The sequence below is a fragment of the Cololabis saira genome, chromosome 12, assembly GCF_033807715.1.
Source record: "Cololabis saira isolate AMF1-May2022 chromosome 12, fColSai1.1, whole genome shotgun sequence".
Lineage (NCBI taxonomy): Eukaryota > Metazoa > Chordata > Actinopteri > Beloniformes > Belonidae > Cololabis > Cololabis saira.
This window is the reverse complement of record NC_084598.1, coordinates 41281497-41299878: the sequence shown is the minus strand read 5'-3', so window position 1 is coordinate 41299878 and position 18382 is coordinate 41281497. Positions and strand designations below refer to the sequence as shown.

General features: G+C 38.1%; 1 protein-coding gene across 3 annotated transcripts in view; it reads right to left on the bottom strand.

Moving 5' to 3' along the window:
• The window catches only part of LOC133457487 (E3 ubiquitin-protein ligase Itchy-like), a 47944-nt gene that overhangs the window by 14074 nt on the left and 15488 nt on the right, over positions 1-18382 (bottom strand). Inside the window, exons 4-11 of one of the 3 annotated variants that reach the window (XM_061736817.1) lie at positions 14509-14633; positions 11513-11647; positions 11290-11335; positions 9783-10051; positions 8182-8428; positions 6524-6619; positions 1335-1509; positions 409-478 (exon numbers count right to left, since the gene is read on the bottom strand). In XM_061736817.1, coding sequence (XP_061592801.1) covers positions 409-478; positions 1335-1509; positions 6524-6619; positions 8182-8428; positions 9783-10051; positions 11290-11335; positions 11513-11647; positions 14509-14633 — 1163 coding nt within the window. The remainder of the gene's footprint in view (positions 1-408; positions 479-1334; positions 1510-6523; positions 6620-8181; positions 8429-9782; positions 10052-11289; positions 11336-11512; positions 11648-14508; positions 14634-18382) is intronic. The other 2 variants (XM_061736818.1, XM_061736819.1) reach the window with 2 other exon arrangements.

Here is an 18382-nt window from a genome sequence, read left to right as displayed (position 1 = left end):
AAGCCTTTTATTATTTTAATATTGCTGCAGCTTAAGCTTACAGCTTAAGAAAACTCAAATATCTCAAAAAATTTGAATATTCTGTGAATCTTAATCTTAAACTGTAAGCCATAATCAGCAATATTAAAATAATAAAAGGCTTGCAATATTTCAGTTGATTTGTAATGAATCCAGAATGTATGACTTTTTTGTTTTTTTAAATTGCATTACAGAAAATAAAGAACTTTATCACAATATTCCAATTTTCTGAGACAGTCCTGTAATTATTAAGCCTTTCCTCTGCATCACAACTGGCTAAGACCTCTTTCCTCTCAAAACTGAACTGTTTACGCTCTTCATGTTTTTGTCAGCTTTAAAAGATAACCGTTATCTGAGAAGTCAGACTGAAGAAAGCACAAATCATCTTACCCCATCCGTGCGGCAGAGGCCCGAGAGGATCGAACTCCTTATTCTGAGTGGCCGTGACTTGGTCTTGCGCCTACAGCCAAGGTGAACAAAATTAATGCAGAATTAATTCCCCTTCTGGGATTAATAAAGTATTTCTGAACTGAATAGATCAAATAGCAGCTGACGAATTTCTAAAACAACTACAGGACTGTCTCAGAAAATTTGAATATTGTGATAAAGTCCTTTATTTTCTGTAATGCAAAAATGTCATACATTCTGGATTCATTACAAATCAACTGAAATATTGCAAGCCTTTTTATTATTTTAATATTGCTGATCATGGCTTACAGCTTAAGAAAACTCAAATATCCTATCTCAAAAAATTTGAATATTCTGGGAATCTTGATCTTAAACTGTAAGCCATAATCAGCAATATTAAAATAATAAAAAGCTTGCAATATTTCAGTTGATTTGGAATAAATCCAGAATGTATGACATTTTTGGCTTTTTAATTGCATTACAGAAAATAAAGAACTTTATCACAATATTCTAATTTTCTGAGACAGTCCTGTATATTTGTAAAAAAAATAATGAACAAGTTTGTCTCGATTTGCACCAGCTTAAGTGGGAATCAAACGTGTAAAATGTAAATAAACACCATATGATCATTTGTATGTGTCCTTTTTCTCTTTGCATAAGTTCCACTAAAGTATAAACATTTGAATGACTTGCTCAGAATCTCTCTGTATTTTTATTTCCATTAAAACTCTAGCAGATATTATGTTATCAAGCCACTGTGACCAGCTGAGTTTGAGTCGATCACACACTTTTGCTTCAGCGCTTAAACGGGAAAACCCTGAGAGCTGTTTTCCATCTTAGTCATTGAATTCCATTTAATCCCCGCCCACTTCTCCGCGCAGCATCGTCAGACAAACAGGAAGTCTCACCCCGAAGATGAATCTCTGGTTGAACTGCTGCATGGCGCCCTGCAGCTGGCTGCGCTGGTGCTGCCACTGCTCATAGTTCCGCACCGTCTCCATCGTGGGCCGCTGCCACGTAGTGGTTCTTGTGATATGATCAACAAAGTAGACCCGCCCCATCTGGTCGACGCGACGCTCCCAGCTGGAAACACGCCGGACAGAAATGGTTTATTGCAGGCAGACTGGCTGAATACCAAAGCATCACAAAAACACCTTCACATTGGGTAGTGGTCGCTTTACTGATTGTGCAGTTGTTACGAAAACTAACTAAACTTTTATTTTAACTCATTAAGTTAGTTAGTTAGTTAGTTAATATTTATTTCGGTCAATCACAAACATAAAAATCAACAAACAAGATAACACAGGTTTTTTCCCTGGTCAACATTGTGATTATTTTGACCGAAAAGGTCTGGGCTTGAAGCATAAAGTTTATCTTGCCCACCTTTTAACAGAATAAAATATACAAAAAGAACAAATGAAGTATCATGAGGCTACACAAAATAATAATAATAGTAATAATAATAATAACAATAATAATGATAATGATGATAATAATAATAATAATAATAATAATAATAATAGCTTTAAATAACTGTAATAATAATAATAATAATAATAATAATAATAACTCTGAAAACAAAGTGAAAAGCTGCTAAAGAAACCGACAAAACCAATTTAAGTTGTCATTTTATCTCATGCATGTGTACATTCTTCTCTGTTTGCTTATTGTGCTCCTATATATATGTGTGTCCATTACCTTTGCTTTGAATAATATCTTGTATGCTTTTATTGAGTTTGCTAGTTTAAGGCCGTTGTCTAATGAGTTCCACAGTTTTACTCCTAAAACGGATAAACATCTGCCCTTTGTATTTGTTCTTATTGCTGTTGTGTCAAACATTGCTGTTCCCCTGAGGTCAAGACCTAAGTGCTCTTCTAAATACAATCCATGAGAAGTGTTTGATACCATCATAACATGAAACGTTATGTGGCCATAAAGCCAGTAAATGTGAGAGAAGAACGGCAGCCATTTTGCTTGAGGAAATGCTCGTTTCCATGGTGATTTGACAGAGTTGGAAGTGGACCATCCACTGATCCATGTCAGTATTCTGCTTCTCTTCTCCACTTCCTACCCCTCTAAAAAACAAAAGTACAGATCTAATCTGACCACGGAGCATGAACTGACTGCAGAAGCATCAGCAAACCAGCGGCACGGTTTCAGAGATATCTATAATGCCCCCGTCCTGCAAAAACTCAAAATCTTACCAGGAATATTTGTCTTATTGCTAGTTAAAATGTCTAATTTTTAGTCAAGAAAATGTCAATACACTTAAAACAAGAGTAATTACCAGGAAAATAACTTGTTATTTGACAATTTTCACCTGTTTCAAGTAAATTTTCACTTGAAATAAGTAGAAAATCTGCCAGTGGGACAAGATTTATCTTCTTATTACAAGCAAAAAAATCTTGTTCCACTGGCAGATTTTTCTACTTATTTTAAGTGAAAATCTACTTGAAACAGGTGAAAATTGTTGTTTTTTCCAGGAATGAGTCTTGTTTTAAGTGTAATGAGATTTTTTTACTAAAATGAGACATTTTAACTAGAAATAAGACAAATATTCTTGTTAAGATTTTGAGTTTTTGCAGTGCATGTGCAAGTTTCACCTAAACTCAACCAAACTTCTAAAACACTTTTTTGGTGGATATTTCTTTGTGCATGCTTTGAGCAAAGTAAAACATGTAAAACTGAAGAGAAAGTACAAACAGAATCATTCATGGTCAAAAAAGATTCAGCACAGAATGATACAAAAATGAGTTGATAAAAGTGTGGAGGAAAGTACTTTGGATTACACGAAAAGTATTCCTACAGCTCTTATAGTTCCAGTTTTCAGCTTTGTACCAATGATCTGCAGTAGAAAAAAAGCTCAAAGTAGCTTCTCTGATGATACTTTCTTTGCAAAAACGGAACTTTATTATTATTATATCTCTAATGAGTTGATTGGACTCTTAATTTTTATTTTACTTGGGAAGCAACGCACTGATGGAGAAATGCAGTTAATTGCTATGGCTTAACTTCATTGTGTAACATAAAAATGTCTATTTAGCATGTATCTTAGTAAGCGTTCTTATTCATTGTGTAAGCTTTCACCATTCTATATGCAACCTTTCACCTAGTAAACGTTTCCTCTGTGCTGCAGCATACCCTGAAACCTGAAAAACAACTCCTTATTAGTGTTTTATCGGGGGTCTTTAGTGCAAGGACCACATTCCAAGAGAACCTGGTATCTGGTACGATCCATGATTTACGTCCTATGCCAGTTGCTTCATTCCAGGTCCTCGAGAGCAACTGTGCTGCGTGTTTTAGACGTTTTTTCTGCTTCAATACCCCCCGACACAGATGACCGAGTCCAGACCTTGATGACAAGTTGCTGACGACCAATAATTAGAATCAGGCGTGTTGATGCAGAGAAATGTTCATCTTCTTCCTCCGAAAGGAGGGGAGGGTTGGAAGGAAACGTTTGAGCAGCACTGAGCTAACTAATGCGTTTTCAGATACAAGGCCATGTCCTTGAAAGGCCCTCAAGAGACTTGTTCTGATGATTTTAATCCATAGAAGACGGTTATCCCACTTTGAAAGCAAGAGGATACTTGAAACTAAATGGTGTTGCCAAAAGATGTAGCAGAGTTCAGACACTACTGAAGTTATTACATATAAACAACAACAAAATGCTCCAGTGCCTTGTAAAGAAGAAAATTACTTAAATTAAAGCTGAAGATGAACGGGCCCTCACACTCATGGCCACCGCCCCGGGTTCCCCCCCACATTCCTAGGTCAATAATACTGTAAAAAGTGCCTTTGCTGTTCACATATAACTCAACTTATCATCATAAGCATATCAGAAATGACACCATCCACGACTCTCTATTCAAAAATTATGGCAGAAAGTAGGACCTATCAAATATGGACCAATCAGATGAAGGGGGGGAGCACTTTTTGGCATCTATCGTCGACACGGTAACGCTTTTGACTGAGAAAAGTAATGCGGATAGAGACGCATATTTTGATGTATAACACACCTGGGTGCACGTTACGGTTCGGGTGAAGAAGCGGCTGAAGAAATGGCATAAATTGCGCCAAAATTACACTATTAATTCAAAATGGCCGACTTCCTGTTCGGATTCGGCATGGATGTATTATATAACTGGATACAGTGCCAAAAATGGCCGCCCATTCATTTCAATGCATTCTGCTCAGCCAGCGCATGTGCCGAAAAAATTTCTGACTTCCTGGTTTACTTCCTGGTACACGGGCCCATAGAGCATGCGCAGTTGAGTCACCTCCCATGATGCTCTGGGGCACATCAATGGCACCGACACGGCCGTGACGTCACGCCCAGAAAGAGACTTTTCTTTGACTTTTCTGGCCGTTATAAAACATTTTTGACGGATATAAAGTCCATGTCTTAAAAATATAGAATACAAAGATTAGTAATGGCCGGGGATTACAGCTGGAGGTTCCTGTGAACAGTTTTAGAGGCTTCTCTTTTACTATTGCGGTCTATGGGAAAAAAGCTTTCTGGGCCGCATGGGATTTTTTGTTGCAGTACCGCGGCTGGCCACTGGAAAAAATCGGCACACCTTCTGAGCGCGAGACTGGGGGGCTGGGATTCGGTCATGGCGCCAAGAGACTTTTCTTTAAGTTGCGACATGATACAGGTGTGTACCGATTTTCGTGCATGTACGTCAAACCGTATTGTGGGGCTTGAGGCGCAAAGTTTTCTAGGGGGCGCTGTTGAGCCGTTAGGCCACGGCCATCAATGCAAACCATTAAATATAACATTTTTCACCAGGCCTGGCTTGCGTACAAAATTTGGTGACTTTTGGGGCACGTTTAGGGGGGAAAAGGCCCTCATTTCGTCGAAAGAAGGAAAAAAAAAAAGAAAAAAAAAAAAAGGGAAAATTCCTACAGATAGTGCTTAGGCCCTAACTAGGCCTGCTATGCTAATCTCTGTCATTATATACGGGTCAATGACGTGACGCCTATATTTTCTGAAAAACAGACTTTTTTTAATTAAAAAAAGGTTTAAATGGATAAAAGAAATGCCAGATATATAACCGACCTGTCCCACATATGGACACACTTGAATTTTACAAAGAATACTAGTTATTTGGGATTTTGTTGTTGTTTTAAGCGTCAAAATGTCATGTGGTGCGACCGTCCGACCATGACTCTTGTTTTGAAAACTTTTTTGAAATCACTCTTAATGTTTTTAAATCAATCTTCTGCCCGATCTGGCATGATTTCTGAACTAACTTGTAGTGTATAAGATTTATACGCATTTATATTTATATTTCCATCATAATATACAAACAAAGTTTGACTGATGTCCATTTTATGAAATATCATGTGGCGCGACCATTAAAAAAAAACAACAATTTTTGTATAATACTGAAAACAAAGATGTCAAGATGTTAAGAAAATTGATTTATTTTAATATGAATCATGGTTCCACCACATGACTTTTTTTAAGGCTAGTGCCAATTCATCTTGACAAAAAACTCTGAAATCACTTAATTTAAAATTTGTATATGAATTTTTGTGTACACAACATTCTTAATGTTTGAACTACTGCAATAGATATTCTTTTTCTATTATTTTAAAATTGATCTGTTGAAAATCCTTATTCGTCATTGACCCATATAGCAGGATTGAATTAAAATAACGTTTTTATATCCATCTTCTGGCTGAAAGAATGAATCCACATTTGCGTTACATAATTAGCAGGTAAAGAGAAAATCTTGCAGGTATCAAAGCGGCCGCCCTCATACTCTACGTCACGTTTAGGCTCTGCTGCGCAGACAGACTAGATAAACTGTGAAACTAGAGAATGACTCAATGTTGCTCAGCAGGTTTATGAACTAAAAGAACTTGCTCAGGTGAGAACAGACAAAGGCTTTCGTCAGCCTGGAAGGAGGCGTTTAAAGAGCGAAGAGCGGAAATGGCTCGTTTCAATCAGTGGCTGAATTAATAGGCCGAAGTTTTCTGAAGTAAATTAAACGTTTAAAGCTGGAAATGAGCGCAATAGGTCGTATTAAAAAGATACTGTATTCATTGTAAGATTTCTGTAGGGAGAGGAAGCAGTAAAAGACTCCGTTACCCAGAGGGCAATGGTTCAGGGCGCTCCCACGTCGTTCTCTTTTCCACATGATCGACGTAATAAACCCGGCCATTCGGATCCACTCTCTGCTCCCATCTGGGGAAAATGACAACATTCAGAAGACATTTAGTGCGTGATCGCAGCCATTAAGTTGATATATATATATATACACACACACACACACCGACCACTTTATCCAGTAGACCAGATGTACCGAATAAACTGGTCGTTGAATTTCTACTTTAAAATGTTTTTTTACGATAAAAGGTACCCGTCAGCAAAAACAGAAAATACACTGCAAAAACTGAAAGTCTTAAGAATATTTGTCTTATTTCTAGTTAAAATGTCTAATTTTTAGTCAAAAAATGTCATTACACTTAAAACAAGACTCATCACTGGAAAAAACAACAATTTTTACCTGTTTCAAGTAGATTTTCACTTAAAATAAGTAGAAAAATCTGCCAGTGGAACAAGATTTTTTTGCTTGTAATGAGAAGATAAATCTTGTCCCGCTGGCAGATTTTTCTACTTATTTCAAGTGAAAATATACTTGAAACAAGTGAAAATTGTCAAATAAGTTATTTTTCTGGTGATGACTCTTGTTTTAAGTGTAATGAGATTTTTTGACTAAAAATGAGACATTTTAACTAAAAATAAGACAAATATTCCTGGTAAGATTTTGAGTTTTGTCAAAAAACATATCTAAGGCATTAAAACCTAAATAGAGACATTCAAAATATTAAATATTAATACATAATCGGAGCCTCTTCATATTAATAGTGAGATGCTTTAAAACTTTTCTTTACACCTGGTACTTATGGTCCACAGCTCCACATAACCCTTTATTGTGCTATGAATTAACCATATTTTTTAAGACGTCAAAAATATGACCAATATTTATTCTTAACCTTAATGTTTCTGAATGAAAGTCTTGCTTCCTTGTTCGTTTATACAGAGAAGCAGCTCCACTCAGCTGTCTGGCTTCATGAAGGATGGAAGTTGAGATCAGATAATACGTGTTGACACTTTTTAACCCTTGTGCTGTCTTTGGGTCAAGGGAGGGTGAAGGGAGAAATGATGGAAGGAAGGAAAGAAGAAAGGAAGGAAGAAAGGAGGAAAGAAGGAAGGAAGTAGGAAAGGGAGTAAGGAAGGGAGAAAATATGGAAGAGAGGAAAGAAGAGAGAAAAGATGGAAGGAAGGGAGAAAGGAGAAAAGAAGGAAAGAAGGAAGGGAGAAAATATGGAAGGAAGGGAGAAAGGAGAAAAGAAGGAAAGAAGTAGGAAAGGGAGTAAGGAAGGGAGAAAAGATGGAAGGAAGGGAGAAAGGAAGGAAAGAAGGGAGAAAGGGAAAGAAGGGAGGGAGGAAGGAATGGAGAAAAGGAAAGAAAGAAGGGAGGGAAGAAGGAAGGAATTGAGAAAATAAGGAAAGAAGGAAGGAAAAGCAAAGAAGGTAATAAAGGAACGAATGACGAAAGGGAGGTAGAAAGAAAATGGAGTAAAGAAGGGTAAAAAAGGAGGAAAAGAGGAAAGGAAGAAGGAAGGAGAGAGCAGGAGGAAAGAAGGATAGAAGAATCGGGTCATTTTGACCCAAAGACAACACAAGGGTTAAGCTCGCGAGGCAGTTTTTTTTGTGCAAACATTACAAAAATCGAAGCTAACCCAGCTGCTAAAGGTCCAGCGTTGGCTGCCGGGACTCTGGGAGGGAGCGTCGGGGTGATGCTGCTCGGCGCCGGTCTGGCCGCCGGGGCTCCGGGCGGGGGAGCGGGAGCAGAAGCAGATGTGGAGCTTCTGTCTGAACCGGCCGACGGACTGGAGTCTGGGGCGGTCGACGGTCCTGGAACCGGCGTATCGGGAGCCGACTGGCTGCCGTTACTGTCTGGTGGAGCAGAGACAGTTCTGGATGATGCTGAGGGAGACAAAAAATTACACAACACAGTCAGATTATTGCAGATCATTTATTTATTTATTTGCAGTATTTAAAATGCATAGAAATCTCAACTGGCTAATGGTAAGAGAAAGACTACTTTATTAATATTTGTAAGAAATGTATCCACATCAAAAACCCTGCACTGCAAAAACTCAAAATCTTACCAGGAATATTTGTCTTATTTCTAGTTAAAATGTCTCATTTTTAGTTAAAAAAAATCTCATTGCACTTAAAACAAGAGTCATCACCAGATAAATAACTTATTTGACAATTTTCACCTGTTTCAAGTAAATTTTCACTTGAAATAAGTAGAAAAATCTGCCAGTGGAACAAGACTATCTTCTCATTACAAGTAAAAAAATGTTGTTCCAATATATATATATATATATATATATATATATATATATATATATATATATATATATATATATATATATATATATATATATATATAATATTCTTGTTAAGATTTTGAGTTTTTGCAGTGTGCAAGTTCTATACAAAACATTATGTTACAGTTCAGAAGATCATAGCTGCAGCACAAATTAAAACATGCTCTCAGAGGTAAATTTTCACCACCAAAAATAAAGACAAACTATGGTAAAAGAACGGTGATGTACAGAGCTATGTCTGCATGCAACCCACTTCGCAAACACTTTAAGCAAATTATTAACTTAAAATAATTCAAATTGTTAGTAAAGAAACATCTCTTTAATAGATACATATAAAACATATTCAATTATTATTAAATAAATAAATAAATAATGTAGATAGTATATGGGTATGTGTACATTATTATTAAAAATGGTTATTGGTGCAAACTATGATAACTATACATTGTTTGAATTTGTTGATGTTATAAAATGTATGAAAATGTATTGTTTTTATTTATATCTAAATGTTAAACGGAATGACTTTTTTTTTTTTTCCTTTCTTTTTTTAATATGCTACCTCTTTAGGTTTGCTTTTAATTTTTTGTTGTAATGTACTGTGTATTATGTGTCGGACCCCAGGAAGAATAGCTGCAGTTTTGCTGCAGCTAATGGGGATCAAAATAAAACTATAAACTATAAACGATCATTCAAACAGGAAAGTAGTTTACCAACCAAAAGTAAGTTTGAAAAAGACAACAATGGCAAAAGAGACACTGAAGTATAAAAATACTTCAAATGTGTTACTTTAATATGGATTATAGTGACATGAAAAGATTCTGATTGAGCGTTGGCACAACTCCCACTTTATTTCTAGGCTAAGTGTTTATTATCAGTTAAATTTATCCTGAGCATCATTGTCGAGAACAGAGCAGCACAGATGTTGTGGATGAGAGCCTGACCTGGTGAGGAGGTGGAAGCCTGACCTGGTGAGGAGGTGGAAGCCTGACCTGGTGAGGAGGTGGAAGCCTGACCTGGTGAGGAGGTGGAAGCCTGACCTGGTGAGGAGGTGGGCCTGCGGGGGGTTGGAGGAGGAGGTCTGGAGGGCCTCGGAGGTCGGATAGGCCTCCCCCCGACCGATGGAGACCCTTTACTGTTGCTGGTCCTCCGGGCGCTGGGAGAAGATCTGTGCTCTACACCGTCCACCGCTGGAGAACTGTCTCGACTGGGCCTGTCGGAGGGGACGCAAAGGATCAGGGTAGAAAAAAAATTTAAAATTAAAGCTGCAAGCAGCGATGAACGGGCCCTCGCGCGTGCAATTTTCACCAATAAAAAGGTCAAGGACTCAAAACTAAGTCCAATGACACCACCCACGAGTCTCTATATCAAACCATTCAAAAGTGATGGCAGAAAGTAGGAACTATCAAATATGGACCAATCAGATGAACGGGGGGCGCACTTTTTGGCGTCTAGCGTCGCCACGGTAACGCTTTTGACTGAGAAAAGTAATGCGCGTCGTCGCAGGATGGAGACGCACATTTTGATCTACAGGACTGTCTCAGAAAATTATAATATTGTGATAAAGTCCTTTATTTTCTGTAATGCAAAAATGTCATACATTCTGGATTCATAACATATCAACTGAAATATTGCAAGCCTTTTATTATTTTAATATTGCTGATCATGGCTTACAGTTTAAGAAAACTCAAATATCCTATCTCAAAAAATTAGAATATTTTGGGAATCTTAATCTTAGACTGTAAGCCATAATCAGCAATATTAAAATAATAAAAGGTTTGCAATATTTCAGTTGATTTGTAATGAATCCAGAATGTATGACATTATTTTTATTTATTTATTTATTTATTTATTTTTTTTAAATTGCATTACAGAAAATAAAGAACTTTATCACAATATTCTAATTTTCTGAGACAGTCCTGTATAACACACCTGGGTGCACGTTACGGTTCAGGCCGTATTAACTGCCGAAGGAATGGCATAAATTTCGCCAAAATGACACGATTAATTCAAAATGGCCGACTTCCTGTTGGGTTTCGGCCATGGCGCCAAGAGACTTTTCTTTAAGTTGCGACATGATACAGCTGTGTACCGATTTTAGTGCATGTACGTCAAACCGTATTGTGGGGCTTGAGGCACGAAGTTTTCTGGGGGGCGCTGTTGAGCCATTAGGCCACGCCCATTAATCAAAACCATTAAATATCAAATTTATCGCCAGGCCTGGCTTGCGTGCAAAATTTGGTGACTTTTGGGGCACGTTTAGGGGGAAAAAAGGCCCTCATTTCGTCTGAAAAAAAAAACAAAAAGAAAACGAGAAAAACAAGAACAAAAATGTGTACAGATACAATAGGGCCTTTGCACTGTAAGTGCTCGGGCCCTAATAATTTAAGAAATGTGACATGGAGAAAAAAATAAATAAATGTATACTTCAGATGACAAAGATTACTTTACCTTATGACATGATCACCATTAGGCTGGGATTCCCCATTTAATGTATCTAAAAAAAAAAGGGGGGAAAAAAAAGTTTATCTAATGTGCTTGCACTGTTGATGTGTGCAGCAACGCTGGAATACAATGCTGACAAAATTAAGATTTGTGCTCCAATATCTGCAACTATAATAAAAACAAACTGAAAAATGTAGATTAAACTATTCAAACTGGCTCTGGCTCTTACTGTGGTGGTTGGCTTCGGCCGTGGCAAACATCTCGGGGTCGACGGTCATGCCGTCCAGGCAGACGGACAGATCTCCCACCACATCCGTCTGGTCTCTGTCCGTGCACAGCTGCAGCGTCTGCACCACCTCACAAACTGCAGCAAAACAACACATTTTAGTCACCGTCAGACAAAAAGTACCTAAAATGTTACCGCCTGTATTCAGTGCTATCCATCAGTGCTACAAAGCAATGTGAAACTTTATGTTAATAGCTAAGAACATCCTTAGAGTTGGGAAATAAAAGCACAACAACACAAGTAGTGTTTTCCTTGGCTCAGCGGCTGCAGGGAAATGCTGGAGATTATGTGAATAAATGAGCAGAACATGGAAACCCTGGTAGGTCTGCTATTCCTGTACGGGTCTAATGTTGTTCTTTGTGGGAGAATCAAAGACTCATTTATAAAAAACAATATTTGTAGAGTATTTATGTTCAAATATTCTCTAAATCTAACAGGGAAAAAAAAGGTTATTGAATGTTAATGTTAATTTTTCCAGTCCCATCATGGATCAGCTGTTGTCGAGTTCTCCTCCATTACTGGAATAGGTCCACGCATAAAAACGGCCACAGAGCGAACCGAATCTGGTCTTTATGAGACACATATGAAAAATAAACAGCACACAAATCTACCAGGGCAAAAGGGGATGAGAAAGGAGAACAAAGCCTGGACAGCCACATATGAAAGTGATTTGAAATACTGTTCAGTAAAGACCTTGAACGCATCGTAGCGTTGCTTCTGCACCACTTTGAAAAACTGTGACCTACACTTAAGGCCCATTTATATTCCACTTTAATGTATTTGTACATCCATCTGTTTTAAATGCCGTTTCTGTGACTATCCCTTATATTTCCGTTCGCCAACTGCGTTAAGATGGTTGTTTAGCAACTGAGGGCTGTGATGAGTCACCGACTGCGTTTACATGCATCAATAACCCTTTTAAAACCCGAATATTAGCAATAACCCGGTTTTGCACGGCCATGTAAACACCAATAACCCAAATTTGCTCATATTCGGGTTTTTAAAAACCTGTATATGACCCCTGGGTTACTCCTTTTAAAACCTGAATATTTGGTTGGAATACCCAGATCAAAAGGAACATGAATTTGTTTTCTGCACATGTTCTGTTCGCAAGGAATCCTGGTCTTTTGAGTCCAGGAAGTTCTTATAAACACGGAGAAACACAAGACCAGGAGGAGACTAATCACTTCATAAATGCGGTGAAGGATATGAACATTTCTGCATTTGTAGACGGTAGAAAGTACCGGGATAGCGAGATTTACAAGAAGGTGAGAGAAAAGTTGCGCGAAGCAGCATTTCTTTTGAATTTGGATACAGGAAGAAGAAGCGGAAATGACGTAATTGTGTCATGATGTTCTCCACGCGTCGCTGGTTTGATCCAGATATCCTAAATGATTAATCACCATGTAAACGGAATATTCAGAATGTTTCATAAACCGGAATATTAGCAATAACCCGAATTTTGACCACATGTAAACGTAGTCAGTGATATCAGCAAATAGTGACCGTAGAGTCGTCTTCTGCTGTTGCTGTTAAATTTATCCATCCATCTCCGAGGTCGGGTCGCGGGGGCGGTAGCCTAAGCAGGGAAGCCCAGATCTCCCTCTCTGCGGCCACTTCATCCAGCTCATTGTGGGGGATCCCCGAGGCGTTTCCGGGCCAGCAGAGAGACGCGGTCCCTCCAGTGGGACATGCCTGGAAGACCTCGCCAAGGAGGCGTCCCGGAGGCGTCACCAAATCCTCACCAGATGCCCGAGCCCCCTCATCTGGCCCATCCTGATGTGGAGGAGCAGCGGCTCACTGCAAAAACTCAAAATCTTAACAAGAATATTTGTCTTATTTCTAGTTAAAATGTCTCATTTTTAGTCAAAAAATCTCATTACACTTAAAACAAGTCTTTACCAAAAAAAAAAAACTTATTTTACAATTTTCACCTGTTTCAAGTAAATGTTCACTTGAAATAAGTAGAAAAATCTGCCAGTGGGACAAGATTTATCTTCAACACAAGCAAAAAAATCTTGTTCCACTGGCAGATTTTTCCAGTGATGAGTCTTGTTTTAAGTGTAATGAGATTTTTTGACTAAAAATGAGACATTTCAACTAGAAATAAGACAAATATTCTTGTTAAGATTTTGAGTTTTGCAGTGCTTTATTCTGAGCTCCTCCTGGATGACCGAGCTTCTCACCTTCTCTCTAACGGATTATATTTTAATGCAGAAGAAACGGTACAAACTTTTCTAGTTTCATTAAATGGGCTCCCCTCCAAATTAAAAGGGAAACAGAACACAAACAAATGCTGTCCAGACCGGTCCGACCCTGGGCCCCCCTGAGCCAGAGATGCCCCCAAAGACCATTGTCACTTTTTGCTTGTTTGTCCCTTTGTCTCTCTCTCTCTGTATCTCCTTTCTTCTCTACTCTCCTCCCTCATCCCTTACTCTCTCATTTTTTCCTGCGTTAATACTGACTACACCTTTTAACCTTTTTATTTTTTTTAAATTTGTTAAAAATTATTTAAAATTTAAATTCTTTTTAATTATTATTTTATTATCATTTTTGTTTATTTATTTATTTTATTTTAAATTTGTTAAAAAATATTTAAATTTTTAATTATTTTATTATTATTTATTTATAATTTTTGCTTATTTATTACAATTTTTTATGCTATCCTATTTATTTATTTATTTTTTGCTGCTGTCTCCTAAAATAACAATCATTCTAGAAAACCTTCATGCTCATACACACGTGCATGCAAAGAATCCCACATATAAGAGGAAATCTGAGCAAAAACATAGATTTTGTCGTTTTGTTTTTGTACTGTGCTCCCCTCAACAGCAACCTTTAGCCTGTAACAATCAAAATAGTCATCATGGACCTGTGGATCTAAGTTATCAAACTAAAACACATTAGTATAAGCATTCGTTTGTGCCTCGTCCACCTACTTTTCATGTCGTTGGACTTGAGCGTGTCGCTGACGTCCAGAGTGGCCACGCCGAGCAGCACGTCTGACTTCAGCGTTTGGTAGCTCCACACACGGAACACTAGTTTGCTGAACGGCGTCACAATCCTGTGGAAACGAGAAGTTGATGAAGCTGCGGACTGCAGCCGCTCTGCGTGAGCAGCTGAAGGCTTCGTTTTTGTTGTGAAAGCAAACAAATGGCAATAAAGTTCAGGGGCTGTTTGAGGACAGCGAACGTCTGTAGCCTCGGCGGTGACGGCCATCTGTCCCCCCCGGGAGGAGACACTGTGGATACGAGGGCTCACGTCCAATTACATCCCATAGTAAACACTTGTTACAGATTAACTCTGCTCACATGGGCCTAAAACAAACTCGTTATTATGAAACAGAATAAAGGTTCCTAAATGCACTGAATTCACTCGCCCCTAAAGCGGCATTATCTTTTAATTTTCTGCCAGTAAATTTAATGAAAACAGGCCGAAAGATGATTAAAATTTCTAGTACAGAGAGTGAGACGTTGACGTCACACAGGAAATATCCGCCGTTGGATGGAACCAACGTTGTTTTTGTTCGGCTGATTTTCACGGCTTCGTTGTGCCAGGATGGATCTAGTTTTCAAGACATCATTTCCCGGAGCTGCTTTTCACTTTTTCCGTTCATTTCCTCTATCTCCATTTCTTCTAAAAAAAAAAAGCTGCAAATTGCAAAAAAAAAAAAACAAAACAAAGAAAAAAGCGAAACACTCTCCCTCTTTCTTATGTTTTCTCTGACTACAGAAATAACCATGGAAACGGGGTGGAAACGCCTCCTTGTTAGGCAACACAGGGGATGAACACATCCTGACATAACCCCTGTTTTTTACAAAATAAACCCTGTCCAGAATTATTCCTAACCTCTCTCAGTCATCACCTTCACGAGTATAAAATATTTTTTGCATTTGCAAAAAGGGCCATCGTGTGTAAACACTTGGGATCATTCTCTCCCCAAGGGTGGGGTTTATTGTTTTCTGGCACTTTTTTTTAACATTCTTATTACCATAAATCGGCAGTGGGGTGATGTTCCCGGCATCTAACGGCTCTTCTGTCTTGACGACTCTATTTTCATCTGACGCAAGCTCTTCAAGTGTCTCTGCAGATCTGGTTCCCGTACAGCGAGTCAGATTCATAAAGATATTCTGTGGACCTTAAGCCAATCCATGGGAAAGACGACTTCATCAAAATTCAGAAGATATTACCAGGAAGTTCGGACAAGTCGGTGAACCAAAATAATGCGCCAAAATGATGAGGTGACAGACTCAAGCCCTGAATCTCACCCAAATGCATGGTGGGAACTACAGATCTAAATACTGGAGGACTGGTCCACAGTACTGATGATAAAACCTTTGCTCTGCCGCTGATTAAAATTAAATTATATGAAGAATTTTGAGCATTTATTATTTTGCTAAACAATTTTTTTTTTTTTAATAGCCAAATAATAATTATGATTAACATCTCTAGAACAACGTCTTCCCATCTGTCGTTACTCATTTATGCCATTTCTGCATTCCACCCACAGGAAGCTTACTGCTCAAAATAAATTAGGAAGATCCAGTGACTCATCTGGAAAAACGAGCTGATGCAGTAAAAACCGCTCAAAAGGCGTTGCACTTTATTTTGTTTCCTCCGGTTAGAAACTGTTCAAGTTCTGGACAGTTTCCTGTAAAACAAAACTAAACTGCCCTGATCTGTGCAGTGTGCTTCACTGATGAGTCATAAATGAAAACTTCTACCAGCCTCGAGCAACTCCAGGTTATTACCACCAAACTGATTAAACAGTTCTTCGGTGGCCTTCACTATTTCTACAGCTCTTTCAGGCATGGAGAAATAAATCTTCCGACTAAGTGGCATTTTTGAATGAAAACTCATCGATTTTCTGACGCATATTTTTGAGACTACAATCTGCCCTACCGGTAGTCAGAGGTGTCAAAAGTATTCACATTCATTACTCAGGTAGAAGTATAGATACTAGAGTTTAAAATACTCCTGTAGAAGTTGAAGTATCAACTCAAGTTTTTTACTCAAAAATATAAAAGTACTGGTTTCAAAACTACTTAAAGTATAAAAGTAAAAGTAATGTAAGGGGGAAAAAAGCCATTAAGGACAAAAGCCATTGAAAATGAATGTATCTTAGTATAATGCAAATATATTAAAGAACCATATATGTGTACTATTGAGCATTAACATGTGTTTCAGAGAGCAGCAGATATGATGACTAGTTGCCTATAAGTATTGTAATGGTGCTAAAAGTCAAACGTTCATGTTCATGTTATCATTTATCCTAACCTTTATTGGAATAAACATCCAAGTTTAGTTGCAGGAATCTGAGGGAACGGATGTAAGAACAAAACTGGACAAGAACATCTGAAACAACCACAACCAAATTCACTCTATCTGGATGGAGCAATTTAACTGGATAGTTTTTTTTAAAGGCCAAAATGAAATAGAGTAACGAGGCTGTTTTTAAAATGTAAGGAGTAAAAAGTACAGATAATTGTGTGAAAATGTAAGGAGTAAAAGTAAAAAGTCGTCTGAAAAATAATTACTCCAGTGAAGTATAGATAACCAAAATTTCTACTCAAGTAAGGTAACGAAGTATTTGTACTTCGTTACTTGACACCTCTGCAGGTAGTCAAACATGTGCATCATTTTCAGCGCTGCAGTCAAATTAACCAAGAAACGCACACAGAAGCGGTTGTTTAGTTGTACAGATTAACCCAGCAGCTTAACAGTGCTGTCTAAGCACATCTTGTCTTTGTTTTTATGGAAAAAAATTAGCTGAAAACTGGTCAGTTTATTCTCTCAATGTTTGAGCCAAAGGAACGACGGAAAACTGATGTAAAGCATCTCATCTCCTCTGTGTCTAATTTTAACAGCATTATTATTTTCAAGTGCTCCCATCTGCATGCTTATGAGCTTCATATGAATTTTCTTTTGGCAAATCAGCACTAACTCTCTTGCAGAGAGAAAACTTTAGCCATGAGGACTTGCAGAGGCTTGCATGATATTATCTCTGGCTCTGGCGGCAGTGACTGTGTTTTTTTTTATTGATAATTGTTAAGAGTGCAATAAAACAGACGGCTCAACAAGCATAACGATGCAGCAAACATATTTTCAGCTGCAGCTGTCCATCGCCACAATGTTTTACGTGACAAGCGCACACTCGGCATGACTATGCAAGACTCTTACGGCAACCGGACATGTGAGAAAACCTGGATTCAGAGAGGACTTTGGTGTTTATTTCTCTCTCAGTCACTTTCACAGGTCCGTTTGAATAAAATCAAGAAAAAAAGTTGAGTCAGTTAAGGAACTTTAAAAATATAGACCATAGAAACTTTTCTTCGAGGGCAAGTCCTGCCACCTTGCAGGGAAAACTCGGTTTCAGCCGTTTCTATCTGCAATCTCATTGTTTCCTGTCACCACCCACAATTTGTGACCACGGGTGAGGGTGTAAACATAGATCAACTAGTGCCTTTTGGCTCAGCTCTCTCTTCACCACAGAAAACTGATACAAAGTCAACATGACAGCAGATGCTAAACCAGCTCCAGGTCTCCTAGGATATCCGATTTACTATCCAACTAGTTACGGAAAAAATACTTTTAGACGTGTAATATCATGACAACCTGACTAATCCTTGGATTCAATAGTCATTGTGAATTCTAGAAACTACCTAGCACGTAAAAGAGGGACAGACAGGGTAGAAATTCAACTGGATTTGCTTTATATCTGATTGTCATAACAAAAATAGGCTTAAAGTTGTTTCCTCCTTCAAATACATCTAAGGTAACTGATATAAACTACGACAGAGTATTAGGGCCAAA